Genomic DNA, 23,596 nt, shown 5'->3' with positions numbered 1-23,596 from the left:
GATAATATGAGAGATTATCTAGCCTACATCTGATGATAAACAAACAGAAAAAAAAAACGTCCAAATTACTTAATGAAGAAGTTTATTGCTCTGTGCGCAATCTTAACGCTGATATGACTTTTACTAACACATTCCTGATCTGAAGAACCTCACGGACTGCAGAAATAGAGCCCCTCTACGAGATGGAGACTTCAAGATGAGCTAAAAGATGCGCAACGTAAGAGCCCATTGTGTTTGAGTGAAAGTCAATGGAGAAGTTGATGCTTCAGTAGCCTACGCTGAACTAACTGCTTTTTTTCTGAAGAAACATCCTGACACAAAATAAACTGACAGCCTGGACTCTAATCTTCGACATCAGTTTCCAACATTAGAGTCTGCTATTAAGAAAAAGTTGCAGCCTATAAAAGAAGACCATTATATGAAAGCCAGGTATATTTATACTGTATCCACAAATGTTTACCGAATGTTGCCAATCATTCACTTCACGCCAATCAAAGACGCCAGGTCTAATATGTGATTGTCTTACAAGGTTTTACAGGTTTTATTTTTGGTGAATCTTTAAAAATAGATCATTGTCACATTCGTGAGTAATATTATTTTCAAGAAAGACCTTGATATAGACTATATTTGAATTAAAAAACGCAAAAACTCTTCTATGGTGTAATACTTAATATAACTAGTCCATTTCAGAATTGTATTTATTGTAACAATCTTCGAAGACTTTTTATGGTTGTTTTTTCCCTTGTTGCTAAATGTTGTGTTTGTTGCTTACCTGATCCAAGCGGACCGTTACGCTTCGTCCATCGGACGCGCAGGTTGTCGTCTCCTCCTTCAGCAAGCGTCTCTGGCAGCAGATCTCGCGAGAGTTCGGGGGTCGCTCAGCAGCAGTCGCGTTTGCAGCAGCAGGGCTGAGGGAGCGAGAGAAAGTGTGTGTGTGTGTGTGAGAGAGAGAGAGAGAGAGAGAGAGAGGGAGAGAGAGAGAGAGAGAGAGAGAGAGAGGGTACGCGGGGAGGCTGCATCATGGCGGACAGAGACAGTGGAAGTGAGCACGGTGGATTCGCCACAGGCCCCGGCGCCGGTCCGATGCAACCGGGCGCCGCATCGCGGCTCCAGCACGACACGGAGGAGCTCGCCTCGAAGCGGGTGGACATTCAGAACAAACGCTTCTATCTGGACGTGAAGCAGAACGCCAAAGGCCGCTTTCTGAAGATTGCGGAGGTCGGGGCCGGAGGAAACAAGAGCCGCCTGACTCTTTCCATGTCCGTCGCCGTGGAGTTCCGCGACTACCTGGGAGATTTCATCGAGCACTACGCCCAGCTGGGCCCCAGCAACCCCGAGATTGTGCAGGACGAGCCCAGGAGGGCGCTTAAGAGCGAGTTCCTGGTGCGGGAGAATCGAAAGTACTACATGGATCTGAAGGAGAACCAGAGGGGGCGGTTTCTCCGGATCCGCCAGACCGTCAATCGCGGGCCCGGCTTGGGAACCTCGCAAGGCCAGACTATCGCTCTTCCGGCCCAGGGACTCATCGAGTTCCGCGACGCGCTGGCCAAACTCATCGATGACTTCGGCGTGGACGAGGACCCCGCGGAGCTGCCCGAGGGCACGTCGTTGACAGTGGACAACAAGCGCTTTTTCTTCGACGTAGGATCCAACAAGTACGGCGTCTTTATGCGGGTAAGCGAGGTGAAGCCCACCTATCGCAACTCCATCACCGTACCCTGCAAAGTGTGGTCCAAATTCGGCGCGACCTTCTGCAAGTACGCGGATGAGATGAAGAAGATCCAGGAGCGGAACCGGGAGCGGAGGGCGCGCGACATGCTACCGGAGGGCCTGCAAGGGGACGACGGGGACGAGGACTAATGCATATCATATATATATATATATATATATATATATATATATATATATATATATATATATATATATATATATATATGTGTATATGTGTATATGTGCACAGAACGAATGACATGATAATCAGACGTTACTGTAATATGGGATCGCTCGACACACACACACACAACCCTCACAGACTCGAACAGTTGCATCTCTTCACTCATCGCCGGAACTTACCCACTTACCCACCATTTAACAGTAAGACGCTGCTATCGACAACATGTATGAACCGTGTCCAGGATGGTGCAGGAGTGTGTGTATATCCCGCTTTACCCACGTGTGTGACACATCCAAGCTCTAATGCACTGCGAAATCCTCTTGTTTTCCAGTAGCCTACATTTTATCTATCTATATCTATATATATATATATATATGTTTTAAGTAAAACCCAGCCAGCAGTGTGCACAATTTTATTCAAACCACTCATGGCACACAGCAAAGAATGTCAATACTGGAAACAAAAGAATATACCTAGTCCATTGTAAAATTACCCTTTCTATAAAAATGTGTCCTGTATGATAGTTGACACATGAGTGGGGTCGTTGCTTTCTAAACACTTGAGAACTGACACCTGTCAATCGTGTTTCCAACTTGATAGATGTGTCTGTTTCATGTGTAAAACCTGATGACATGAAAATGCTGCTGATATTCAGCATGCACACTGGGGGTTTTAAGGAGAGCTGCAAAGTGAGTGACGTAACTGGAACTTGTTGCGTATTAGAGCAACTGACCCCACTCTAACTTGACTTGTACAGTTCTGCTTGTCAAGTAAATTTGTTTGAAGGCTGTATTTTACTGGAAAACAAGATGGATTTTTTTTTTTTTTTTTTTTTTTTTTTTTTTTGGCAGTGTAACTATTTCCAATGGTGCAAATTGACAAAGAGGAAGAAATATAGGAATTATTAGTGCTTACTTTTGACTTCCAGCACAAAAGCTATTCTTTAGGAACCATTTTGAACCAAAGGTTCAACATACAAACGAACATCAGAAGTGAAGGTGCAAAGATTAGGGAGTGCTGTGTATATTTCTACATGCACTCTGTTGGAATATTCAATTTACATAAATGGACGTCACCCCTTCTGGTTCGACTTAAAAGGTGCACTCAGTCATTTTTCCATCATTTAATGCTGATTGCATCATGGGGGCCACCATGACGAGATCACATGACCGACCAAATTATCTACATAGACTCATCTTATAGGTCACTTTCATTTGCAGAATAATATAAAACAAAATATGAATGAGTGCACCTTCAAATGCATATGAGGAAATTTAGTTGTTGTTTGCTCATTTGCCTTTTAACTCTGTACACAAAGCAAGAGATTGTTTGCACGTGTCATGCAATGTGTTCTTCGGTAGCCGCACAGCGAAGGCATTGCTAAAACGACCGGTAGACGTTTGTTCCTGTTAAATACGAACCCTGTTGCACCATGCCCACAGACATTTGGGCAGATGGTTTCATTGAAGTGCTAACTTAGATATACAAACTATGATTTTGTGAATCAGATGTACTTAGATCCTTATGAAATTGCCCACGTTTTCTGTGGGAATTTTTCTTTGTTTTGTTTTTTGGGATGGGGTGGGAGGGGGGGGGGGTACTCAAACAGAAGTTGTCCACTAGTGTGACTTGCGATAATACCTGCGCGGAGCATCCTCTACAACGTCAAAAAACAACTCTGGTGCCTTATATTCTCCACACGTTTACATGCTTTACGTGTCCGATCATTTTCTTTCTGATCGCTGTTTGTCTTTCTTTGTCGTTCGGGGTCACAACGGCATTGTTGCTGTACCACTCGTGGTGCTTCTTCGATGACTTCTTAGACAAGCCAATCAAAGAAAGAGGCTCACGGGGCTCTCGGCCCTCCACGTTGCCGGGAAAAGAACGATGATGTCATAAACAGCGCTGACGTAAACATGGACGTGCTACGTTCACGTCGTCTCGTAATTACTTAAATTCTACAAGTCGTTTTCATGGCAGCACTCAATGCCAAAATCAATCCATGTGCGGTTTTGTCATCGATGGCAAAATTTCCAAATTATGGCAAAGACGCAAACTGGATTTGTCAGAAATGCGTAGTAATTCCGACACGATGTGAATACAGCAGTAGTCACCTAAAGGCGGTGGGGGTCTGCTCCTTGTAAAAAAAAAAAAAAAAAAGATAATGAAAAAATTAACAGGTAAAAAAAAAAGAAAAAAAAGCTGCGTAAAAAAAACAAAAACAGCGTTATAAGGTTGTGAAATGTTTCTTGCTACAGCCCAGCGTTATGCTAATGTAGGCCTATATTAGTAGACTTACGGCCGAGGCAGTAGCCTGTATGAATTTTTTGTATGGTGCTAATATCCCCGTTCGTGGGATTTTCTTCTGCCGGTCTTACTTATCAGTTGCTGAATTCGTTTGTTGTCAACCTCGTCACATCGCACCTTGAGATTTTACTTTTCTCATTAAAGTTACAGTGCTAACACTTCAGTATCGTGTGCAATATATTGTAGGCTGCGTGCCAATGGCGATGTTGCGCAAACTTCAGTCTCCCCTGTAGGTTCAGGTCCCCCTTTGGACCCCCAAAGCAAAACTATATTGACTAAAAGACATTATAAATGGGTACTCTTTTCAATGCCTGATTAGAAATCCTAAAAATCACTTATTGATGTTGAGCTAATTATTTAAATATAACAATGTCTTTTCAAATTTTCACACAAACATATTATGAAACCGAAGCTACAGCTCTTTGTGAAGCTAATCTTCTAATCCAATTGATTAGAATGTTAACGTAACTTCCAGAAATACTATTTTGAGTGTCTAGATGATAATGCCATGTTTTTGAACAGGCATTACAGATGGCTACCTCTTGGGGTCCGAGGGGGATAGGATTTTGCGAGGGGATTGAATCTTGCGTGACATCGTCATTCTGTGTGTGTGGATACTCGTCCCCTTCAATGACAAAAAAATAAATAAACATCTCTCAGCGTATTAAACTAACCTTTTTGACTGCCCGAGTCAAAGTTTAGGGTTTATACGAGTAACCTAACCGGTCACCACAAACAGGGACCGTCTGAAAGCACCTTCGCATATGGCGGCAAATTTGCTCTCGGCCAATCAGGCGTGATCCCTTTTGTGTGACCTCAAAATATTGATGTAGTCACTTAAGCTTCTCGGTGGTTGGAGTAGTTTAAAACTCGGTTTCTAGTATTTTTGTTTTTTTTCTAGCCAATGTTAAATGCACAATGCTTCATTCAGAGATATTCATAACTATTTATTTGATCAAATATCTGAAGAAAGTTGTTCAAGATAAAGACCTTTTTTTCCTCAAACCCTCTTGACGTAAGCCAACTCACTACTATTGCTGAGACGTGTGGTGAAAAGCCTGTTGCTGTCAAACCCAGACATCACAACTACTGGGATATGTGGGGTTTTGTAAAAACAAGGTTCTTGTAACTAGTAAAGCCACCAGCCTACAGACAGTTTAGGGGTTTCTAGCCACAGACCCCCATGCTAAAGGCCCGTTTTGTGCTGAGCACATGAGGAAGTCTATAGGGGATCAAGGCCGACATGATTCTTGTGGTGCGTTTGGTCTCTTGTTTACCACTGCACAATATTAAAGCGTACATAGGCACTTTGTCTTGCTCGATATGCCCTCGCATCTCTTTAAGACTGAATCTGAAACGGCATGCTTCTTTTGTCCTGGCTATTTGTACACTGTTATATTTCTTTTCCTCTGAGACCGGTAAGCAAATCTATTTTCCTATCACTGCCCGGAACCGATTACGAAAACTGTTCGATGTGTGCCACAGTGTGAAATCTAAAGAAATCGAAACTGGAAGTAACATTGAAGGATGTTTTCTAGAGCAAAACAATGTAAATCTGCAAAAAAAAAAAAAGGCGCCCTCGGAAAGAAGCTTTTGCTCTCAGATGATGCCCTCGATGGAATGAGCACATGTTTAAAGTCAAACGTGAAGGTGCTATTGGGTACTAAATGGCTCAATCCTGTCCAGGTGGCAGCGTTCAGCCAAGAATTTCTCGTAACGTTCGTCTGATAGTGTTCGATCTCTCCACCAGCAAAGACCAGTATTGGTTTGATGCACAACAGGCTGTGGGGACAAAAAAACAAAACAAGATGGTACTCTGACTCTATTTTAGTCTATTCTCCAATTAGTGGTGCCGATCCTAACGTCACCTGACCTTAATGAGTGGAATGTGGATTTGTGAACTAACGGAGCTGCACATACTGCTGAAAGCCCTCGCGTATCTGCAGTTTCCAATATGCGAAGACCTTTTAACTTGATCTACGTGTTAATCTTATGAAAGTGTGTGTGTGTGTGTGCGCGTGCGTGTGCGATTATACGGTTCCCCTTCCATCTTAAACCACGGCCAGTCACGAACTTGGGTTAGTTCTCATACTTCACGGTCCTTCGGTCTCAAAAGCTCAAGGCTTCGACCTGCTTAGCATGTAACTGTGAGCGTTTTGCGTATTAAGCGGACTGTCTGGGATGGGTCCTGCATCGAGGGTCAATGCACAAGGAGGGTATTCACATATCCCACCAACCATTTCCTTTTTATTCCCTATCAAATGTGTTGTACTTAAAAATATATATATGACCTGTGATGTGTGTGTATATATGGTTTGTTACATATGATGCGCCTCTTTATTAAAAAAAGATAGCATATATATATATATATAAATATATAGAATTAAATATATAAATATGCATATGGTTCCTATATATGTATTCCTATATGCACAGGAAATGTATATAGGAAAAAGCATATTGCTGTTTTTTTTTTTTTTCCTTTGTATTTTATACTTACAGAAAGCATTGAATCAAATGGATAAAATACTTGCACTTTAAATATATAAAGAAAATCAAAAAAAAATCAGCATATTATTTTTGATAGGTGACCTCACATTCAAAGATTCTATAATTACTTTCCAGGCTTTGTGACAATTGCTGTTTGGCAGAAATCTATGAAGTTCTTCTACATATTGAAGTCTATTTTGTCTGTGTTACAGAAGGTTTACTAAAGTAAATTGCATGATGACTAAGTAGTGCACCAACTGTTATTTTCTTTAGTTGGTTAAAATGTCTAATGAAAAAATACTGTGATGATTATTCTCATGTGTGTACCCATTCTAAGGTATTCTGTTCTGCCTTTCCTATAACATGAATATGGTGCTTAAATTGGCTTAGAAATCCACCGTGTTCTACTCTTCATCATTGCCACAACCATCCTCCTCCTCTGCATCCTCCGTTTGTTCCCTTTGCTGTTTGCGTGTTCTCACGATTTTATTCAGATTTACGTTTCTTGGTAACAAGTGTGTTTTTGTACAGGTACGTATGTTGTTCTTGAGTTGGAAAGCCTTTGTGTCTGAAAATGACTAATTGCAATAAATCATCCATTCCTCCCTGGCAGCGATTGGTTTTCGTGTCTTTGAATTCTAACATCCAGATCAGCTCAGTTGCAGTGGCTTTTTAAAGGAATAAATTACCCAAAATTGATGGCAATTCTGCCATCATCCATTGTTGATTTGGGACCCCACTGACTTTAAAAATGTCTTTAATTGTGATCCACAGGGAAAAAAAGTCATACAGGGTGAGTAAATGATGACAATTTTTGGGTGAACTACTGCATGTCTTGAATTGGTTAAAGCAAATACGGAACACATGAAACCCAAGAAAATGTGTTATTAGAAAACTTAAATTGCTTTAATATAACCTACTTTGTACGCCTCTGAATTAAACAGGAACTTCAGACAGGAAGAACAATCTTTCTATTTGTTATTTGTGTCACAACAGAGAACTATGATAAGATAATGCTAGTCTGGTGGGGTCACATTAGCTTTAGATCCAGTTTAGCATCTAGCTTCCAGGTGACCCCAAAGCTATAGACATGCACTATTGCAGACAATGTACTTAGAATATGATTAGTAAACTATATAAAAATGCAAGTCTACACCCAGAAATTTCTGAAATTGCACTCTTTAAGATCATCTTCATATATAAACACAATTTTATGAGTTTTGTAGCCTGAATAGCTAAGTTTGGCTATAAACGAACTACACCATGTTTCTGACAACTCTCAATCTTTAATTAAAATCTACAAATAGGAAAGTTTGAGTTATAGTTCGTAACGAGTCTGTAAAAGCGATTAGCGAATAGATTTCCTGTTCGGTTTGATGACATTTAATGTCCACGACAACCTTTGTAGTCATACTATGCCATTTGTTAGCAACCACTTTTTTGTGAATCATGAATGGGGCATTACTGATGTATTTTATGTGGCATTTAAAGGGATAGTTCACCCAAAAATGAAAGTTCTATCATTACTCACCTTCATTTCGTTCCAAACCTGTAAGACGTTCGTTCATCTTCAGAACACAAATGAAGATATTTTTGATGAAATCTGAGAGTTTTCTGTCCCTCCATTGACAGCTGCACAACTACCACTTTAATGCTTCAAAAAGTTCATAAAGAGATCGTAAAACTAATCCATGTGAATTGAGCGGTTCAGTCCAAATTTTCTGAAGAAACACGATTGCTTTATATGATGAACAGATTGAATTTTGTTTTTATTCACATATTCAACATTGATCAACTCACACATTAGTTGTGGTAAGCAGAAGCTCAAGCATGTTCACTTGACGTGCGAGAACCAATGAGGTTTATTCTCGTGTTACGCAGCACGTTTGAGCTTCCACAAGAGGTTCGATTGAGCTTCTGTATATGTTCGCTGATGAATGTTTATATGTGAATAAAAGCCTAAATTCAATCTGTTCATCATATAAAGCCATCGTGTCTTTTCAGAAAATTTGGACTAAACCGCTCAATTCATATGGATTAGTTTTACGATCTTTATGAACTTTTTAAAGCCTCAAAGTGTCAGTTGTGCAGCTGTCAATGGAGGGACAGAAAACTCTCAAATTTCATTAAAAATATCTTCATTTGTGTTCCGAAGATGAACAAAAGTCTTACAGGTTTGGAACAACATGAGGCTGAGTAATTAATGACAGAATTTTCATTTTTAAACGAACTATCCCTTTAACCAAAATACCATTCAAAAACCCCATTGACCTTGGGACGATGGAACCGGAGGTGCAAAAACGTGAACTTGTTTGTAAGTTTTAGGACCCATTCCTTCAGCACTCTAGTTACACTGGCATTTTAACCTGAAAAGTCAACATGAAATCAAAATGAACCCTATATACTTTCATAACACTTACTCCTTGTCTTATTTTGGGTGATTCTTTAGTGTATTAGTTCCTCTAAAACTATTTTCCTTTTCGACCAACATCACCAAGTGGAAATAAAATGGGTTAACTTTTCATGTTGACTTTAAGTAAGTTTAGTGATGTTTTTTATTTTATTATTTTTTAACCAATGACAAGACACATGGCAGGATCACATGACAAACAGGGAATCACATGACAAGACACAGAAACATGACAATGACAAGAACAAGAAACAAAACCCAAAACGTGACACCCATATTCATATATATTTACACTCTAAACAGAGATGCAAGGGGGTAAATATTTTCTTTCCTTCTCAAAACACTGAGTTTTGATTTATAAGTGAACAATTTATGTATAAGTGTTTTCACACATGATAATTGGGTGTAGGTAATTGGGAAATGATTGTACAATTTAAATGGCAATGTTTCCCAAATGAAACAAAAGAGCTGTTAGTTTTTGAATGAAGTGTCTAACGTAAAGGTTGTTGCAACTAACCCCAGTCTCCTGTAACCTGGAACAGATAAAAATAAATTAAAAAAAATTAAAAAATATTGTTTCAACATTTCCAAATAGTTATGGCATCCTTGGTGGGATATCCACACTCTAAAAAATGCTGGGTTGTTTCCACCCATGTTTGGGTCAAATATAGACAAACCCAACCATTTTTTGATAAAATTTTTAAACCCAACGGATGGGTTTGTCCATATTTGACCCAAACATGGGTTGAAACAACCCTGCATTTTTAGAGTACAGTTATTATCATGTACATAAATCATTTTAAAAAGTTTTTTCCCTGTTACAGTCATGGTTAGGTTTAGGGTTAGCGTAAGGGAATTTATGGTTAGCGTGCATTTTTGTATAATTTCTTGCAATTTTGTTTGTTGTATCATCTACCTATATCATAAAAATGGTAAAGAAAACATTAAATATTTCTAACCATAATCACCCATCTAAATGCCATATCTTTTCACAGTATAGCTTTTTATGTCAGTGCAAGGTCATTTTGAAAAGTTATTTTTTTAACTTACCTTGAAGGACCTCAAAGTGTTGCTGTGCTTTGTCAGTTCCTCTTGTTTCGTGTTTATAGTGTAAGCAGCCAAATGAGAAATCATAGGGGCTCTCCAGAAATCATCAACTCAGGACAACCAAACTCACTGTGGATGAACTGTGTGGTGCAGAGCACTGGACAAATGCAGTGTAAAATCTATGACTCCATGCTGGCACTCAGTTCTGATCTTCAAGCCGGCTGGGCCATGATCATCATCTCCATTTTGACCGGACTCTTTGGAATCATCATTTCTATGGCTGGTGGGAAGTGCACCAACTGTATTGATGACCCAGGGTCTAAAGCAAAGGCGTGCATCATTGCAGGGATTTTCTTCATGGTCTCTGGACTTCTTTGTCTGATCCCAGTTTCATGGTTAGCAAATACGATCATACAGAACTTCTATAATCCGTTGATGGTGGAGGCCCAGTGGAGAGAGTTGGGTGCAGCTCTGTATATCGACTGGGGATCTGCTGGGTTGCTCTTACTAGGAGGAGGAATACTTTGTTGGAGCTGCCCGCCAAAGCAAGAACGCATCTACACAACCCCAAGTTCTCCGCTGTGAGGTCCAGTTCAGCAAGATCATTTGTCTGAGATGCAGAACCCATATGACTGGCCTTAAAATGCACTCTAGTAACCACAGATCTAATTACTGTATGTCAACAATTCATCTGTAGAATTACTTGAGACATTTTTTACATTTAATAGCGTAACATTTTCTATCTCCCTAGCAATGAATATCTTCTGAAAAGAGATAATTCTGTAAAATGATGTTCTTTTATATGTTGGTATTCCAGTAGCAGAAACTGTGGAGCAAAGCACTAGAAACATCATGGCTTTGATCATCTGGGAAAGTTTGAACTGCTAAAATGTATACTTTAAATGCCGTCGTCTTAGCAAGTCCCTTTGGATAAAAGTGTTGGCCAAATACTTAAATGTATGTATTACAGCTTTTATGGATGGGAATATACAAAATGCTTACAATAATACCTTTTGTATTGTTCTGTAATTTGTCATGTGTATTACGTATTTTTATCATAATGTACTAGCATCATGTCTTCAGACTGTGATGGTATTAATTAAGGCATATCTCACTAGTTCATACAAGTTTAAAAACTCTTGGGCAACAGCACACTTCCAATGTACTTTCACAATGTTTTCTCTAAAAAATAAGTTTAAATCTGATGGCAAATTCTGAAGGCTAATCATCAAAACATCAGAATATTTCTCTCTTAATTTTCGGAAAAGCGTTGATGTAATCGTATTGTGAATTCTACTTGGAAAGTACCAGGGATTCTGCCACGAAGCAGGAAATAAATGCATATGGACAGTGTAGCATTGGTTTTGTTTTTAACAGTAGTAAGAAAAGAAAGCTAACCAAAATATAATGTCAAAAAGCCTTTAATTCATCCGGCCATCAAAATACTTAGCTCTATTTTTAGATTCATATTTTTTTGTTTTGAGTCTCAACAAGACTTATGGTTAATACCTACCCAATCCTTTCGGTTGATGACTTGGCTCATTTATATTTATGACAAGGCCATTTTTCAGTTCCTTGCCGAAACTAGCCGCAGTATCAACACTCCCTTCTGAGGAATCTGGTCAGGCTCAAAAATTTACTTTAACCTGGTTTCAGGCCAATCCAACTCGGACTCCTCCCTTAGTCTGAGAAAATCTTAAAACTCTGAAGGGAACAGAAGTCATTTCTCTGATAAAGAGAGGAGCGAACACTTTCAAGCCAACGAAAGCGAGCAAACAAGAAAACATGGTGTCTATGTGTCGAAAGATCCTGGGCATGTCCCTAGGAATTATTGGTTTCATCGGAACTATTGTGATTTGTGCCCTTCCTATGTGGAAGGTTTCAGCAGTCTTTGGAATCGTTATTATGATCATCTGGGAAGGCTTGTGGATGGGCTGTGTGGGTCAAAGCACAGAACAATTGCAGTGCAAAAACTACGACTCCCTCTTGGCCTTACCTCAGGACTTTCAGGCTGCTCGGGCACTTGTGGTCATTGCCATCATTGTGTGCGTCTTTGGGATCATCCTGGGAACTGCTGGTGGAAAATGTACCAGCTTTGTCAAGGGTGAAAGCACAAAGGTGAAAGTGACTATTGCTAGTGGTGTAATGTTCATCGTCGCTGGAGTGCTGGTTCTGGTCTCCGTCTGTTGGTCAGCTATCACCATCATTAGGGATTTAGACAACCCCTGGCTTCCATTTGCCAACAGAAGGGAGATGGGAGCTTCTCTCTATATTGGATGGGGTGCAGCTGCACTGCTGATCCTGGGAGGAGTTATACTGTGTAGCTCCTGCCCACAAGGAGGAGGACAACTACAGCGTACTCTCAAGTACTCTCAGCCACGGTCCATTGCCACCAGCAAAGCCTACACTGTAAAAAAAAAAGCAACTTACTTGCAGCTGTTATAAATTATACTTACAGTAAAAATACTGTATTCATATTCACAGTACCAATTAACTTGATTTATTTACAGTATAGTATTTTTTTTACTGTAAAACACAATAATGTTATGGTCTTTTCTCCAGTAATATATTTTAATACAATAAAAATGTATTACTTTACACTGTGAAATTTACTGTAATTTGTTGTCCACTTTTACTATTTATTGTAAAACTGTACAAATTATTGTATTTCATCAGGTCTCAGTAGTAAAAACTAGTAAATAACTATAAAAAGAAACAAAGACAAATGTTTAACTTTTTTTTTAATTATTCAATTGTAATACATGAAATAACATTTTAATATACTTGCAGATTGTACTATCAGTTTTCCAAAAAACCGGCAGTAACATTTATACATAAAAGTTTCATATTAGTTTTTCTCGATTGCTTAAACACTATAACCAGGCTTTTGAACTAAAATTTCAAAACCATAATGCCATTTATCAAAAAGCACACCCATTTCCCTAAACTATAAAAACTATTCCCTGTTTTGACACACGAGTCAGATTTGTTGAACTGTCACTGCAAAACTCTACACACAAATCCCTTCATTTCTCATTGCCTAGACCATGTTGTCATTTAGAAATCACTAGCATTAAATATTGTTCACTCAAGGCAGCACAGCTTCAGCTCAGTTAGCACACAATTAGTGGAAACTAAGAAACACTAAGAGTCAGAATTTAACACACATCATTCGGATCCTTCAATAGATAAAAGGGCCCAAATCAGTTTATTGAGTTTTTGAACAATGGATCCAGAAAGACATGAAGGAAGAGATCGAGGAGGGATAAGGAGGAGGATGGTATGGTATGACTAGGAGGCTGGGCTACGAGTAAGGCCAAATTTGAGTCGCTTCACCGTCGCCTCGAGAACCTTCAGGGAGGTGTGGTGGCAAACTAAATTCTATCACTGAATAAGAGACAGACATTTCCAAAAGTCTTTGATGAGGTTCATTTTCTTGCAAGAAAAGGCCAGCAGTCGTACAGTCACACAGAGTGGCTGCAGAGTGTGACAGTGAAGGAAGGGCATACTTCCTCCTTTATTGACTGCCAGAATGTTATCTTTCTAGGCCAATGATAGTATTTCAACCATATGTGGAACATTCTTAGACTTGTTCATCATATTTTATCCTTGAGTGGAGGCCCTCCTGTCACGTACCAACATTCTTTACCATTCCAATACAATCCCATATTAGAACTACATAAAAAAGTTTGTTGGCAAACTTTAAGTTGGCTTGAAAAAGCCTAGCCAGAAAGTTTGAAGGCAATACAGTCCATCAGACAGATAGATAAATAGGTTGGTAAGAAAGAAAGAAAGATTAGTTAGAAAGAAAGAAAAAAGAAAGATTGGGTAGAAAGAAAGAAAGATTAGTTAGAAAGAAAGAAAAAAGAAAGATTAGGTAGAAAGAAAGAAAGATTAGTAAGAAAGAAAGAGAAAAAGAAGCAAAGATTAGATAGAAAGAAAGAAAGAAACAAACAAAGACTAAAAAAGAAAGAAAAAAGAAAGAAAGATTAGTTTGAAAAAAGAAAGAAAAAAGAATAGTTAGAAAGAAAGATAGATAGGTAAGAAAGAAAAGAAAGAAAGAAAGATTAGTTAGAAAAAAGAAAGAAAGAAAGAAAGAAAGAAAGAAAGAAAGAAAGAAAGAAAGAAAGATTGATAGATTAGTCAGAAAGAAAGAAAAGTTAGAAAGAATAAATATGCAAGTCTACACCCAGAAATTTCTGAAATTGCAATCTTTAAGATCATCATCATATATGAACAAAATTTTAGTTTTGTAGCCTGAATAGCTAAAGTTTGGCTATAAACGAACTACACCATGTTTCTGACAACTCTCAATCTTTAATTAAAATCTACAAATAGGAAAGTTTGAGTTATAGTTCGTAACGAGTTTGTAAAAGCGATTAGCGAATAGATTTCCTGTTCGGTTTGATTACATTTAATGTCCACGACAACCTCTGTAGTCATGCTACAGTATGCCATTTGTTAGCAACCACTTTTTTCAAGACATGCAAAAGTTTTAAAAAAATCATGAATGGGGTATTACTGATGTATTTTATGTGGTAGAATAAAACATAAAAATATGTATATTGTGTAAACCACAGAGCTTATTTGAGGCATTTAAAGGGATAGTTCACCCAAAAATGAAAGTTCTATCATTACTCACCTTCATTTCGTTCCAAACCTGTAAGACGTTCGTTCATCTTCAGAACACAAATTAAGATATTTTTTATGAAATCTGAGTTTTCTGTCCCTCCATTGACAGCTGCACAACTGACACTTAAATGCTTCAAAAGGTTCATAAAGGGATCGTAAATCCATATTTGATCCTTTATATGATGAACAGATTGAATTTTGTTTTTATTCACATATAAACATTGATCAACTCACACATCAGTTGTGGTAAGCAGAAGCTCAAGCATGTTCACTTGACGTGCGAGAACCAATGAGGTTTATTCTCGTGTTACGCAGCACGTTTGAGCTTCCACAAGAGGTTCGATTGAGCTTCTGTATATGTTCGCTGATGAATGTTTATATGTGAATAAAAGCCTAAATTCAATCTGTTCATCATATAAAGAGATCGAGTCTCTTCAGAAAATTTTGACTAAACCGCTCAATTCACATGGATTAGTTTTACGATCTTTATGAACTTTTTAAAGCCTCAAAGTGTCAGTTGTGCAGCTGTCAATGGAGGGACAGAAAACTCTCAGATTTCATTAAAAATATCTTCATTTGTGTTCCGAAGATGAACAAAAGTCTTACATGTTTGGAACAACATGAGGCTGAGTAATTAATGACAGAATTTTCATTTTTAAATGAACTATTCCTTTAACCAAAATACCATTCAAAAACCCCATTGACTTTGGACGATGGAACCGGAGGTGCAAAAATGTGAACTTGTTTGTAAGTTTTAGGACCCATTCCTTCAGCACTCTAGTTACACTGGCATTTTAACCTGAAAAGTCAACATGAAATCAAAATGAACCCTATTTACTTTCATAACACTTACTCCTTGTCTTATTTTGGGTGATTCTTTAGTGCAGTAGTTCCTCTAAAACTATTTTCCTTTTCGACCAACATCACCAAGTGGAAATAAAATGGGTTAACTTTTCATGTTGACTTGAAGAGTTTTTTGCCGTAGACTTAGTTGATAGTAATATGTAATAGAATTTACCAAGAAAATTATGACTTTGGATTAGAATAAAGACATTAGATATGAGATGAAAGATATACCAGAGCTGTTTTATAAGAAATGATTAATGAAACACTTAGCAAATGAGCTCCTACTAACCTGTGTGGCAGAAATAAGTCTTTAAATGACATGAAACACACAGATTCCTTCCACGCAGGCGGAGATGGTGAAATAATCATCACAATCTTTTATTACAACAGCGTCGAGTTCTACCCTAAACGGGAAAATCATGTTAGCACAACAGCCAAAGCGAAAAGTAGGCTATAGAGGTCCTTTTACGAAAGCCATTACTAAGAATGTATAAAATTGCAGCTCTTACATCATTCCAACATCCATAAAGCATAAAAGAGCCAAAAGCTCATTCTCTCACTTTCAATGTCCTCATGCTTTACAACAGGACTATAAAAATCTACTTGCACTTGATCAAAGTTTGTACCGTTGAGTTTCAGAGTCCTATTTGATGGCTCATGAACAACTATCTTCTTCAAAAGTGACACTTTTCCAGGGTTGAGACGTTTGGGTTGACTACAGTGATTCAGAGGAAGAGGCCGGGAGGTTCATGGTGTGTTGTTTGCAGTCCTGCTGCTCAATAATCAGTCCAGGTTGAGTTTTCTGCAGGCACATAGAGACACATAGAGGCTTTGTGGTCCGTTGAATAGAGAAAATGAGGGTGTCGCTTTCAGTCCGAAAAGTTTTTCCTCTTCTTCACTGTTTTGCATACTCAGACTCAAACTTAACTTTCCTCACTTGTGCGCATACAATTACATTGTCCCATACCCTGTTCCGTGTTAAGACACTGCATTTTTCAACATCCATTATATCCATGGGTCCATTATCAACCATCAGCTCCTCAGTTAAAAGAGTTTAAAAAAACAATGGTGTGGGTTAAACTAATCCGTTTTCCCGTAGTCCGCTATATTGGCTCCGAAAGGAGAAAATAAATGTACAATTCATAAATATAACATAATAAATAATTACAAGGGGGTAGTTGTATAACACTACAGACAGCCCACATGAATCTTTACATGCACCTCGGCGTGCGGCAAAGCCCTTAAACTGGCTACTTCATGAGGCCGATACTGTGAACGTCTCACGAGTACATCAAATGCTACATCTAAACCAGACCATTACCGCACAAAGCCTTGGGAAATACACATTGTGATGTCATAAAGAGTGTAAAACACTGCTAAGTGATGTCATGAATTATTTAAAGGTGAAGTGTGTCATTTCTGCGCCACTTTTCAAACAGATGTTCAGAACGCTCCCAGTCAAACTGACAGTCCCGCCCCAAACTGATGCTATTGGTTGAACTATTTTCAGGCTTGTCAAACTTATCTTGGGGAAATATTTCCTTCAGTCATTGTTGTCACCGCATATTAAACTGAGACTTTAACATTGGAAAAAATGACACACTTTACATGTAAATTCTCAAACCATCACATTGCTCCTTTGTCATGTCTTTTTTGTCTTTATAACATGGTTCTTAAAAGGACAGTTCACCCAAAAATGAAACTCTCACCTTCATGTCATTCCAAATGTGTATGACATTCTTTCTTCTGCGTAACACAAAAGACGATATTTTGGAAAATGTCTCAGATATGTTGAAAATAAATGGGGTCTGATGTTGCCCAACATTCTTCAAAACATCTTACCACAAAAGAAAGAAAATCATACAGGCTTGGAACAATGTGGGTGAGTGAACTGTCCCTTTAATCTAAAGGAAATCTAAATAAAGTTCTAAATGGCATCACAACATGGCTGCATGTCACGGTTCATCTTCCAAAACGCATTTGTGATGCCGCAGTTCACTTTCTCTTGACATTATATGCAGTGTTGTCGTTTCTTCCCACTTATACAGTCTTGGTCTCCTCATTTTTTGTATTTGGCAAATAATAATGTTCATAGCATTATTAACTATGTTTATTGTTGTAGTAATAATACTAATAATACATATAATGGTCATAATAAATTTACTGTACATTGAAATGATAAGGATATTATAATGCTACGTTTGTATTTCTCTCCGTTCGCGAAACGAGTCTGTCTCACGTATCTGACCCCACTGCAGTCGTGGTCAGACGTGAGTGTGTCGCATGAGTTCAGGGGTCAGAAAAGGCTCTTCAGCTATTGTGCTCTGGGGCGTGTTTATGAGCCGCCCGTCCGTTGACCCCCTGACCTTGGCTGATTGACGGGCTGGACTGAGTTTTGCGCAGGTAACCTTCTTTCCCCTCCCCGCTGAACAGACTGGCTTCAATCTTATCCAAGTCGTCACTTCCCACGTTGAACTTGGCCTGCAGGAGGCTGACGTACGTCTCATAGCGACATTTCTGTAGACAGAGAAAAAAATTAAGATTAAAATTAGTTTTCAATTCAAATTATTGGTTTTGGCTGGCAAAACAAATATGCACTGAGTAGTTCTGTGGTATACGCAAAAATGTTATATATATATATATATATGCAGGGTAAAAATCAAATGTGGCGGGTAACGCTGTCAAATCACTAGCCAATTTGGCGTGTTATTATGTTTACTCGCTTTGCTGGGGAAGTTTGTGTGAGCCAAATTAGGGCAAAATCTGATTCTGTGCAGATTTAGCGCAAATAATGAACTCGTGAGTCATCATGACATATTAAATACAGTGTATTGTACAGAATCTGCTCATATCTGGCTTACTTGAACACACACGTCACTAGGCAACAAATAACGGTGCGCTTGACAGAAAAGACATTGTTATTTCCTACATCCTAATTTTTTTTTATGTTCTTTGTACTGTATAGATCTGTCCACCTAAAACACATTTTTGGTGAAAATGATGAGGATGAAAGTGGAAGGGAGGAGATGCTGGATGACAGGATTTTTTTTAATAAGAAATGAATGTATGAAATCTAAAACTTTACGTTGTTAATCTGGTTCATTTCTTTTTCTTTTTTTTTTGGCTAGTAGAAGTTCTGAATGGCCAGTAACTTTTTTTAAACCAAATTGGCCGATGAGTGAAAAAGTTAATTTCAAACCCTGTATATATGTCATTTAGATTAGCAGTTCTCAACTGAATTTGCTTCATGACCCAGATTACGAAACCCAATATAGGTTTTTATGCACAAAGGTGAACAAAAATGTCCTTGAAATCAAACAATGTAATTTTTTTTATATTTGTACAGCAGTGGCCAAAAGTGATGTCTGGCCTAAGAAAATTGGCATCTTCACCCTTTATTCAAATTTTATTCAAATATATTAAAGATCTTATAAGCATATTGCATATTGATAACACAATGAAACATGCCAAATTGTGTGGCCAAGCTGTCATACAAAGAAATTCTGAACAAAGACAGAAACAATAAAATATTAATAAGTAATTATGTTGTAGTCAATGTATGCTTTTTGTTTTTCTCTGCATTTTTTTTTTTTTTTTTGCATAGTAAAATAAAACCTGTAGCTGTAGTTTTCCTTTTTTTCAGACAAATATCTTAACCAAGTTTAGTGTTTTGTTCTTACCACATATTTAAAAAATATATAACATATTTTCCTCATATTTTGATGGTTTAATCGAATTTGTAGGGTCATTAAAAACATTATTTTTGGCCACTACTGTATATTTATTCATGATAATTTATTATTTCTAAATGCCAATAATTGAATGCACAAAACATTGTGGTCAGCAAAAACCATGTTTATCCTCATTTCAACAGGCTGACAAATAAATACTGCAACAAATAACTTTGACAACTAAACCAAAATACACAGGTTTTCCTCCTTTTTCTATTTATTTTGCTATTATAACATGCACAATTATATGGTTAGTTGCACTTTATTGTTTGCAATATGCATTATTTTTCCTTGATGACCATGACTATGATCAGAACAGACCCGTGACCTAATATTTGGTCATGCCCCACCAGTTGGGAACCACTGATATAGATGTTTTACAGATGCTATTTTGTGACCTATAAACAAATTGATAACTAAAAACAAAGGTTAAAATATGTGTATATTCAAACAAATTCGACTGAAAATGTTCTTCCCCACTAGCCCTGTGCAATAGCAAACGCATTAATGTAATAGCTAACGGGACAAACAGAAGCATTTGCATGAGCTCTGAGACAGATGACTTGTATTGGTCTGACCTCATAGGTTAAATAGTGCTCTTTGATTCGATACTCTTCTGATTCTTTGCTCTTGGGCGTCAGATCCGGCGGGCTTCTCTTGTGTTCCTCCAACTCCAGAGAGATCTGCTTCAGTTTGTTCTCATGTGACTTCAGTTGCTCTTCCTGCATAAATCATAACTACCATCATGTATATACTGTACACTGCCTATTATTTTTTTCATTTTAATTTTTTAAAAACAATAGGCCTATGCAATGATATTCATTTTATTAGTATTACATTAGTATACAATTTAAGTATCACAGGACTTCATTACATTATTGATATTTATGTATAAAAAGTTTTTTTATAAATATATATTTTATTATCAAATAAAAAATACAATTAATAACTGTAGTATATTTTTATTTATGAATATAAACATATTCTATTAATATATAATAATATGTGTATATTAATAAATATAAATCACAAGACTTCATCGCATTATTAGAATTCAGTGAGAAAATAAATATTTGTAAATGTAATATATTAAAATATATCACAAATGTAAAAAAAAATTATAACTATGGTATATGGTAACTATAAACATTATTATAATACTGAAACTATTATATATATTAAATATTTTGCATTATACATGATTTTTTCAATCAAGTTATATTACAAATTAAAAAAAATAAAATAACTATAGTATATTTATTAATATACATATATTATTATAATATATATTGCATTTTTAATTAAATTTTGCATAAAAATGTCTTTTGGTATCAATAAGTAAAAAAAAAATGTTTCCGGTAAATTCCATCAAACTGGAAATGGAAAGTCAATTTGATTCCATTGCATCAAGGGATACAGTATTCAAGCAATATGTTCACCCTAATGTTAAATAAATAGTTCAATTAATTATCAATAATCAAATTACAAAATGATTCAACAACACACTAAAGCTCATGAGTCTGAGCTGTTTCCAGCTGTATTTGTGCACCTGGTTGAGTCTAGTGGTGGATGAAGGCAGCAGTGGTCTGCAGAATTTCTTCATGGAGCCGATGGCGGCGGGAAAAGCAGGAGCCGAGAAAAGAGCCGCCACCAGATTAATCCTGAAAATCCATGACATCATCTCCTCTTCACTCCTACACACATACATTGAAAGGGAAAGTCAAACAAGTCAAATGAAACAAAGAATAAAGGCAATCTGACAAATACCCATAGTACAATGTGACAGTGGGCTGTTAAGGCGAGACACCCCAGGTGAATAGGAAAAATAAATTAACTAATAGATATCAGCATGAAACTTCCCCAGTCGATTACTGACATTAAGACAAATATCTTTTGTATTACAAGTTTTTAGAATATTTATGTTTAAATATGCAAATTAGGTAGCATCTCATTAAATATGTGCTAATTTGCATTTGTTTCCAGAAGAGAAATCTTTTTTTATCACTTTTTATCAATTTTTATCACTCCATTAATAAGAAAAAACTGTCAACAGCCATAAAAAAAAATCAATTTTCGCCCCATTTTTTGGTATAAAATGTTGTATAAATCAGAATCTGAATAATATATGAACAAACCCCTCAATAAAAACCTTATGAATATAGATAGGAATACAACTGGAAAGTTTGGTGCATGTAAGTGCTGCTGAAGTGGAGATTTCTGGCTCAGAGTATGAGAAAAAAACTATTTTGAGAAAACTGACATCAGCCAATGAGATTTCGCTTTTAGAGTTAAATGCCTCATTGTACTTTCAGGATTGGTTGCTGATAAAAAAGGAAATTACCATATTTGGATCTGACAACATTGTACAGGAGAGAGAGAACGGGCAGCATGTTGATTTAGAACGCCAACTTTTGTTGAATTTAGGAGAAATCTACAGACGCAAATAGACAAAGTGTAGTAAAATAAAGACCTAAATGTGTATTTTGGACTTTTTTTCACCACAAGTCTGAAAGAAGACATGTTATTGAAGGCAAATAGCCCAAAATCTCAAAATTGACCAGTGAAAAAAACAATGTTTTTGCCTGCCGTGTCTCCCCTTAAAGGAGAACTCCGGTCAATTTTAACATTGAGCTCATTTTTTTTGTAAATTTGGAGTGCTGTCAGTACAGAGAACAACGACAAAAATCGGTGTTGCCTACACCGTGTTATCCTCTTTTTAAAATTTGCACCCTGTTGACTTCAATGGGGCAAGTTTTAAACCTGCTTTTAGCCTCTTAACATCCTTGATGTGTCATTACAAGTGCACAGCCATGTGAGTGATTCCTTCAGAGTGAACACGGGTGAATCTGACTGCAGTAGATGTGAAAGATATGAATAAAAAAGAAGTTAATTCGGCCAGCGCACATACCTGTATTTACATCCTGTTTTCGGTCGAAGTCCATAGTAATCGATTGTCGAGTTCACGCGCGTGATCATAGGTAACTAAGCAACAGTGGAGAACTCGACAATCGACTACTGTGGACTTCGACCGAAAACAGAAAATAAATACAGGTATGTGCGCTGGTTGAATTATTATCATTTTTATTAATATCTTTCACATCTACTGCAATCAGATTCACTCGTGTTCACTCTGAAGGAATCACTCACATTGGCTGTGCACTTGTAATGACACATCAAGGATGTTAAGAGGCTAAAAGCAGGTTTAAAACTGGCCCCATTTAAGTCAACAGGGTGCAAATTTTAAAAAGAGGATAACACGGTGTAGGCAACACCGATTTTTGTCGTTGTTCTCTGTACTGACAGTGACAGCACTCCAAATTTACAAAAAAATGAGCTCAATGTTAAAATTGACCGGAGTTCTCCTTTAACTAACCAACTGCAGTAAAAGGAACAACAACAAGAAAAGCCTCTCAGAGCAGTTAAAGAAGCGGGACGCTTACGGGGCCTGCAGGAGGAAGACCCTCCAGTCAGAGGTCTTGAGTTTGAGGACGTTCTGTTTCTTGCTGTAGTCACAGGCCCTAGTAGCAAGAGCGTGGTGAATCCGTACCGCGTTCTTCAAGTCCACCTCTGACAGGTCTTTATCAGGCTTATACTCATCCTGGCCATTGGAGGAGACATACATGAAAATTAATGAAAATACATGAGAGAGAGAGACAATGGCTGTGTTCCAAAAGGTGCATTTTAATGCATTTAATGCATAAAGGCAGTTCCAAAATAGAGCAGCATAACTCTAATAGACAATTACGCTGTATTGAAAGAAAACGTATTGTGGCCAAATTGAATATAGCATGTATCCATCACAGCGAAAGCAATTCCATTATGTATTGCAGCGTCTGACAAAATAAAAACAAAAAAACATCCAAGGCGATGGACAAAGTGAGCAAAATGTAAATGGCAAAAATACATTTATTACATTCACACTGAATAATCAACACGAAAAAGTACTAATAAAACCCAATATTTGTGTGTACTGTTTATTGTGTATGCTTAATAGAGTATCACAGTGTTATCTTAACAGCATCCTAATGTCAAACTCCACTGAAATCAATTGTAAGTCGAGTTTCTTAATGTGCACTTCTTGTGAGGAGCCCTATTTGTGTAGATTTCAAATCGGTCGAGGTTTCGATTTCAGTTAGCATGTTGCCTTAGAAGAAAGCTGCCTATGTAGACAGCAGACAGCTCATTATGTTCAGAATAGAACACTAGCGTGCCACTTTTAGCATACTGTATGCTATAATG

The 23,596-nt window shown here is 37.5% G+C and overlaps 2 protein-coding genes and 1 pseudogene across 4 annotated transcripts in view; 2 read left to right on the top strand and 1 right to left on the bottom strand.

The window, feature by feature from the left end:
• The first annotated feature begins 944 nt into the window (after positions 1 to 944).
• On the top strand, positions 945 to 1,899 carry purab (purine-rich element binding protein Ab). The gene has a single exon (XM_079892653.1). It carries the CDS (start codon positions 1,021 to 1,023, stop codon positions 1,858 to 1,860), a length of 840 nt encoding a protein of 279 aa, XP_079748779.1. The 5' UTR covers positions 945 to 1,020; the 3' UTR covers positions 1,861 to 1,899.
• Positions 1,900 to 10,223: 8,324 nt separating this feature from the next.
• Positions 10,224 to 14,901, top strand: LOC307170869 (claudin-5-like; annotated as a pseudogene). The gene is made up of 3 exons: positions 10,224 to 10,756; positions 11,859 to 12,557; positions 14,890 to 14,901. The product of its transcript is annotated as a claudin-5-like (transcript).
• A 2,118-nt stretch (positions 14,902 to 17,019) lies between these two features.
• Positions 17,020 to 23,596, bottom strand: part of psd2 (pleckstrin and Sec7 domain containing 2) — a 41,524-nt gene continuing 34,947 nt past the window's right edge. For both annotated transcript variants that reach the window (XM_079891999.1, XM_079892000.1), the window contains exons 12-15: positions 22,798 to 22,955; positions 20,907 to 21,051; positions 19,936 to 20,079; positions 17,020 to 18,143 (exon numbers count right to left, since the gene is read on the bottom strand). In XM_079891999.1, the coding sequence (XP_079748125.1) occupies positions 17,937 to 18,143; positions 19,936 to 20,079; positions 20,907 to 21,051; positions 22,798 to 22,955 (654 nt within the window). In that variant the 3' untranslated portion in view covers positions 17,020 to 17,936. The remainder of the gene's footprint in view (positions 18,144 to 19,935; positions 20,080 to 20,906; positions 21,052 to 22,797; positions 22,956 to 23,596) is intronic.

The sequence above is a fragment of the Squalius cephalus genome (genome assembly GCF_949319135.1).
Source record: "Squalius cephalus genome assembly, chromosome: 14".
Taxonomy (NCBI): domain Eukaryota; kingdom Metazoa; phylum Chordata; class Actinopteri; order Cypriniformes; family Leuciscidae; genus Squalius; species Squalius cephalus.
Note: the sequence above shows the minus strand (reverse complement) of the source record. Positions and strands in the feature narration are given on the sequence as shown.

Bases quoted from the DNA above. Each gene is read 5' to 3' on its own strand.
- purab (XM_079892653.1), top strand. From the start codon at position 1,021: ATGGCGGACAGAGACAGTGGAAGTGAGCACGGTGGATTCGCCACAGGC.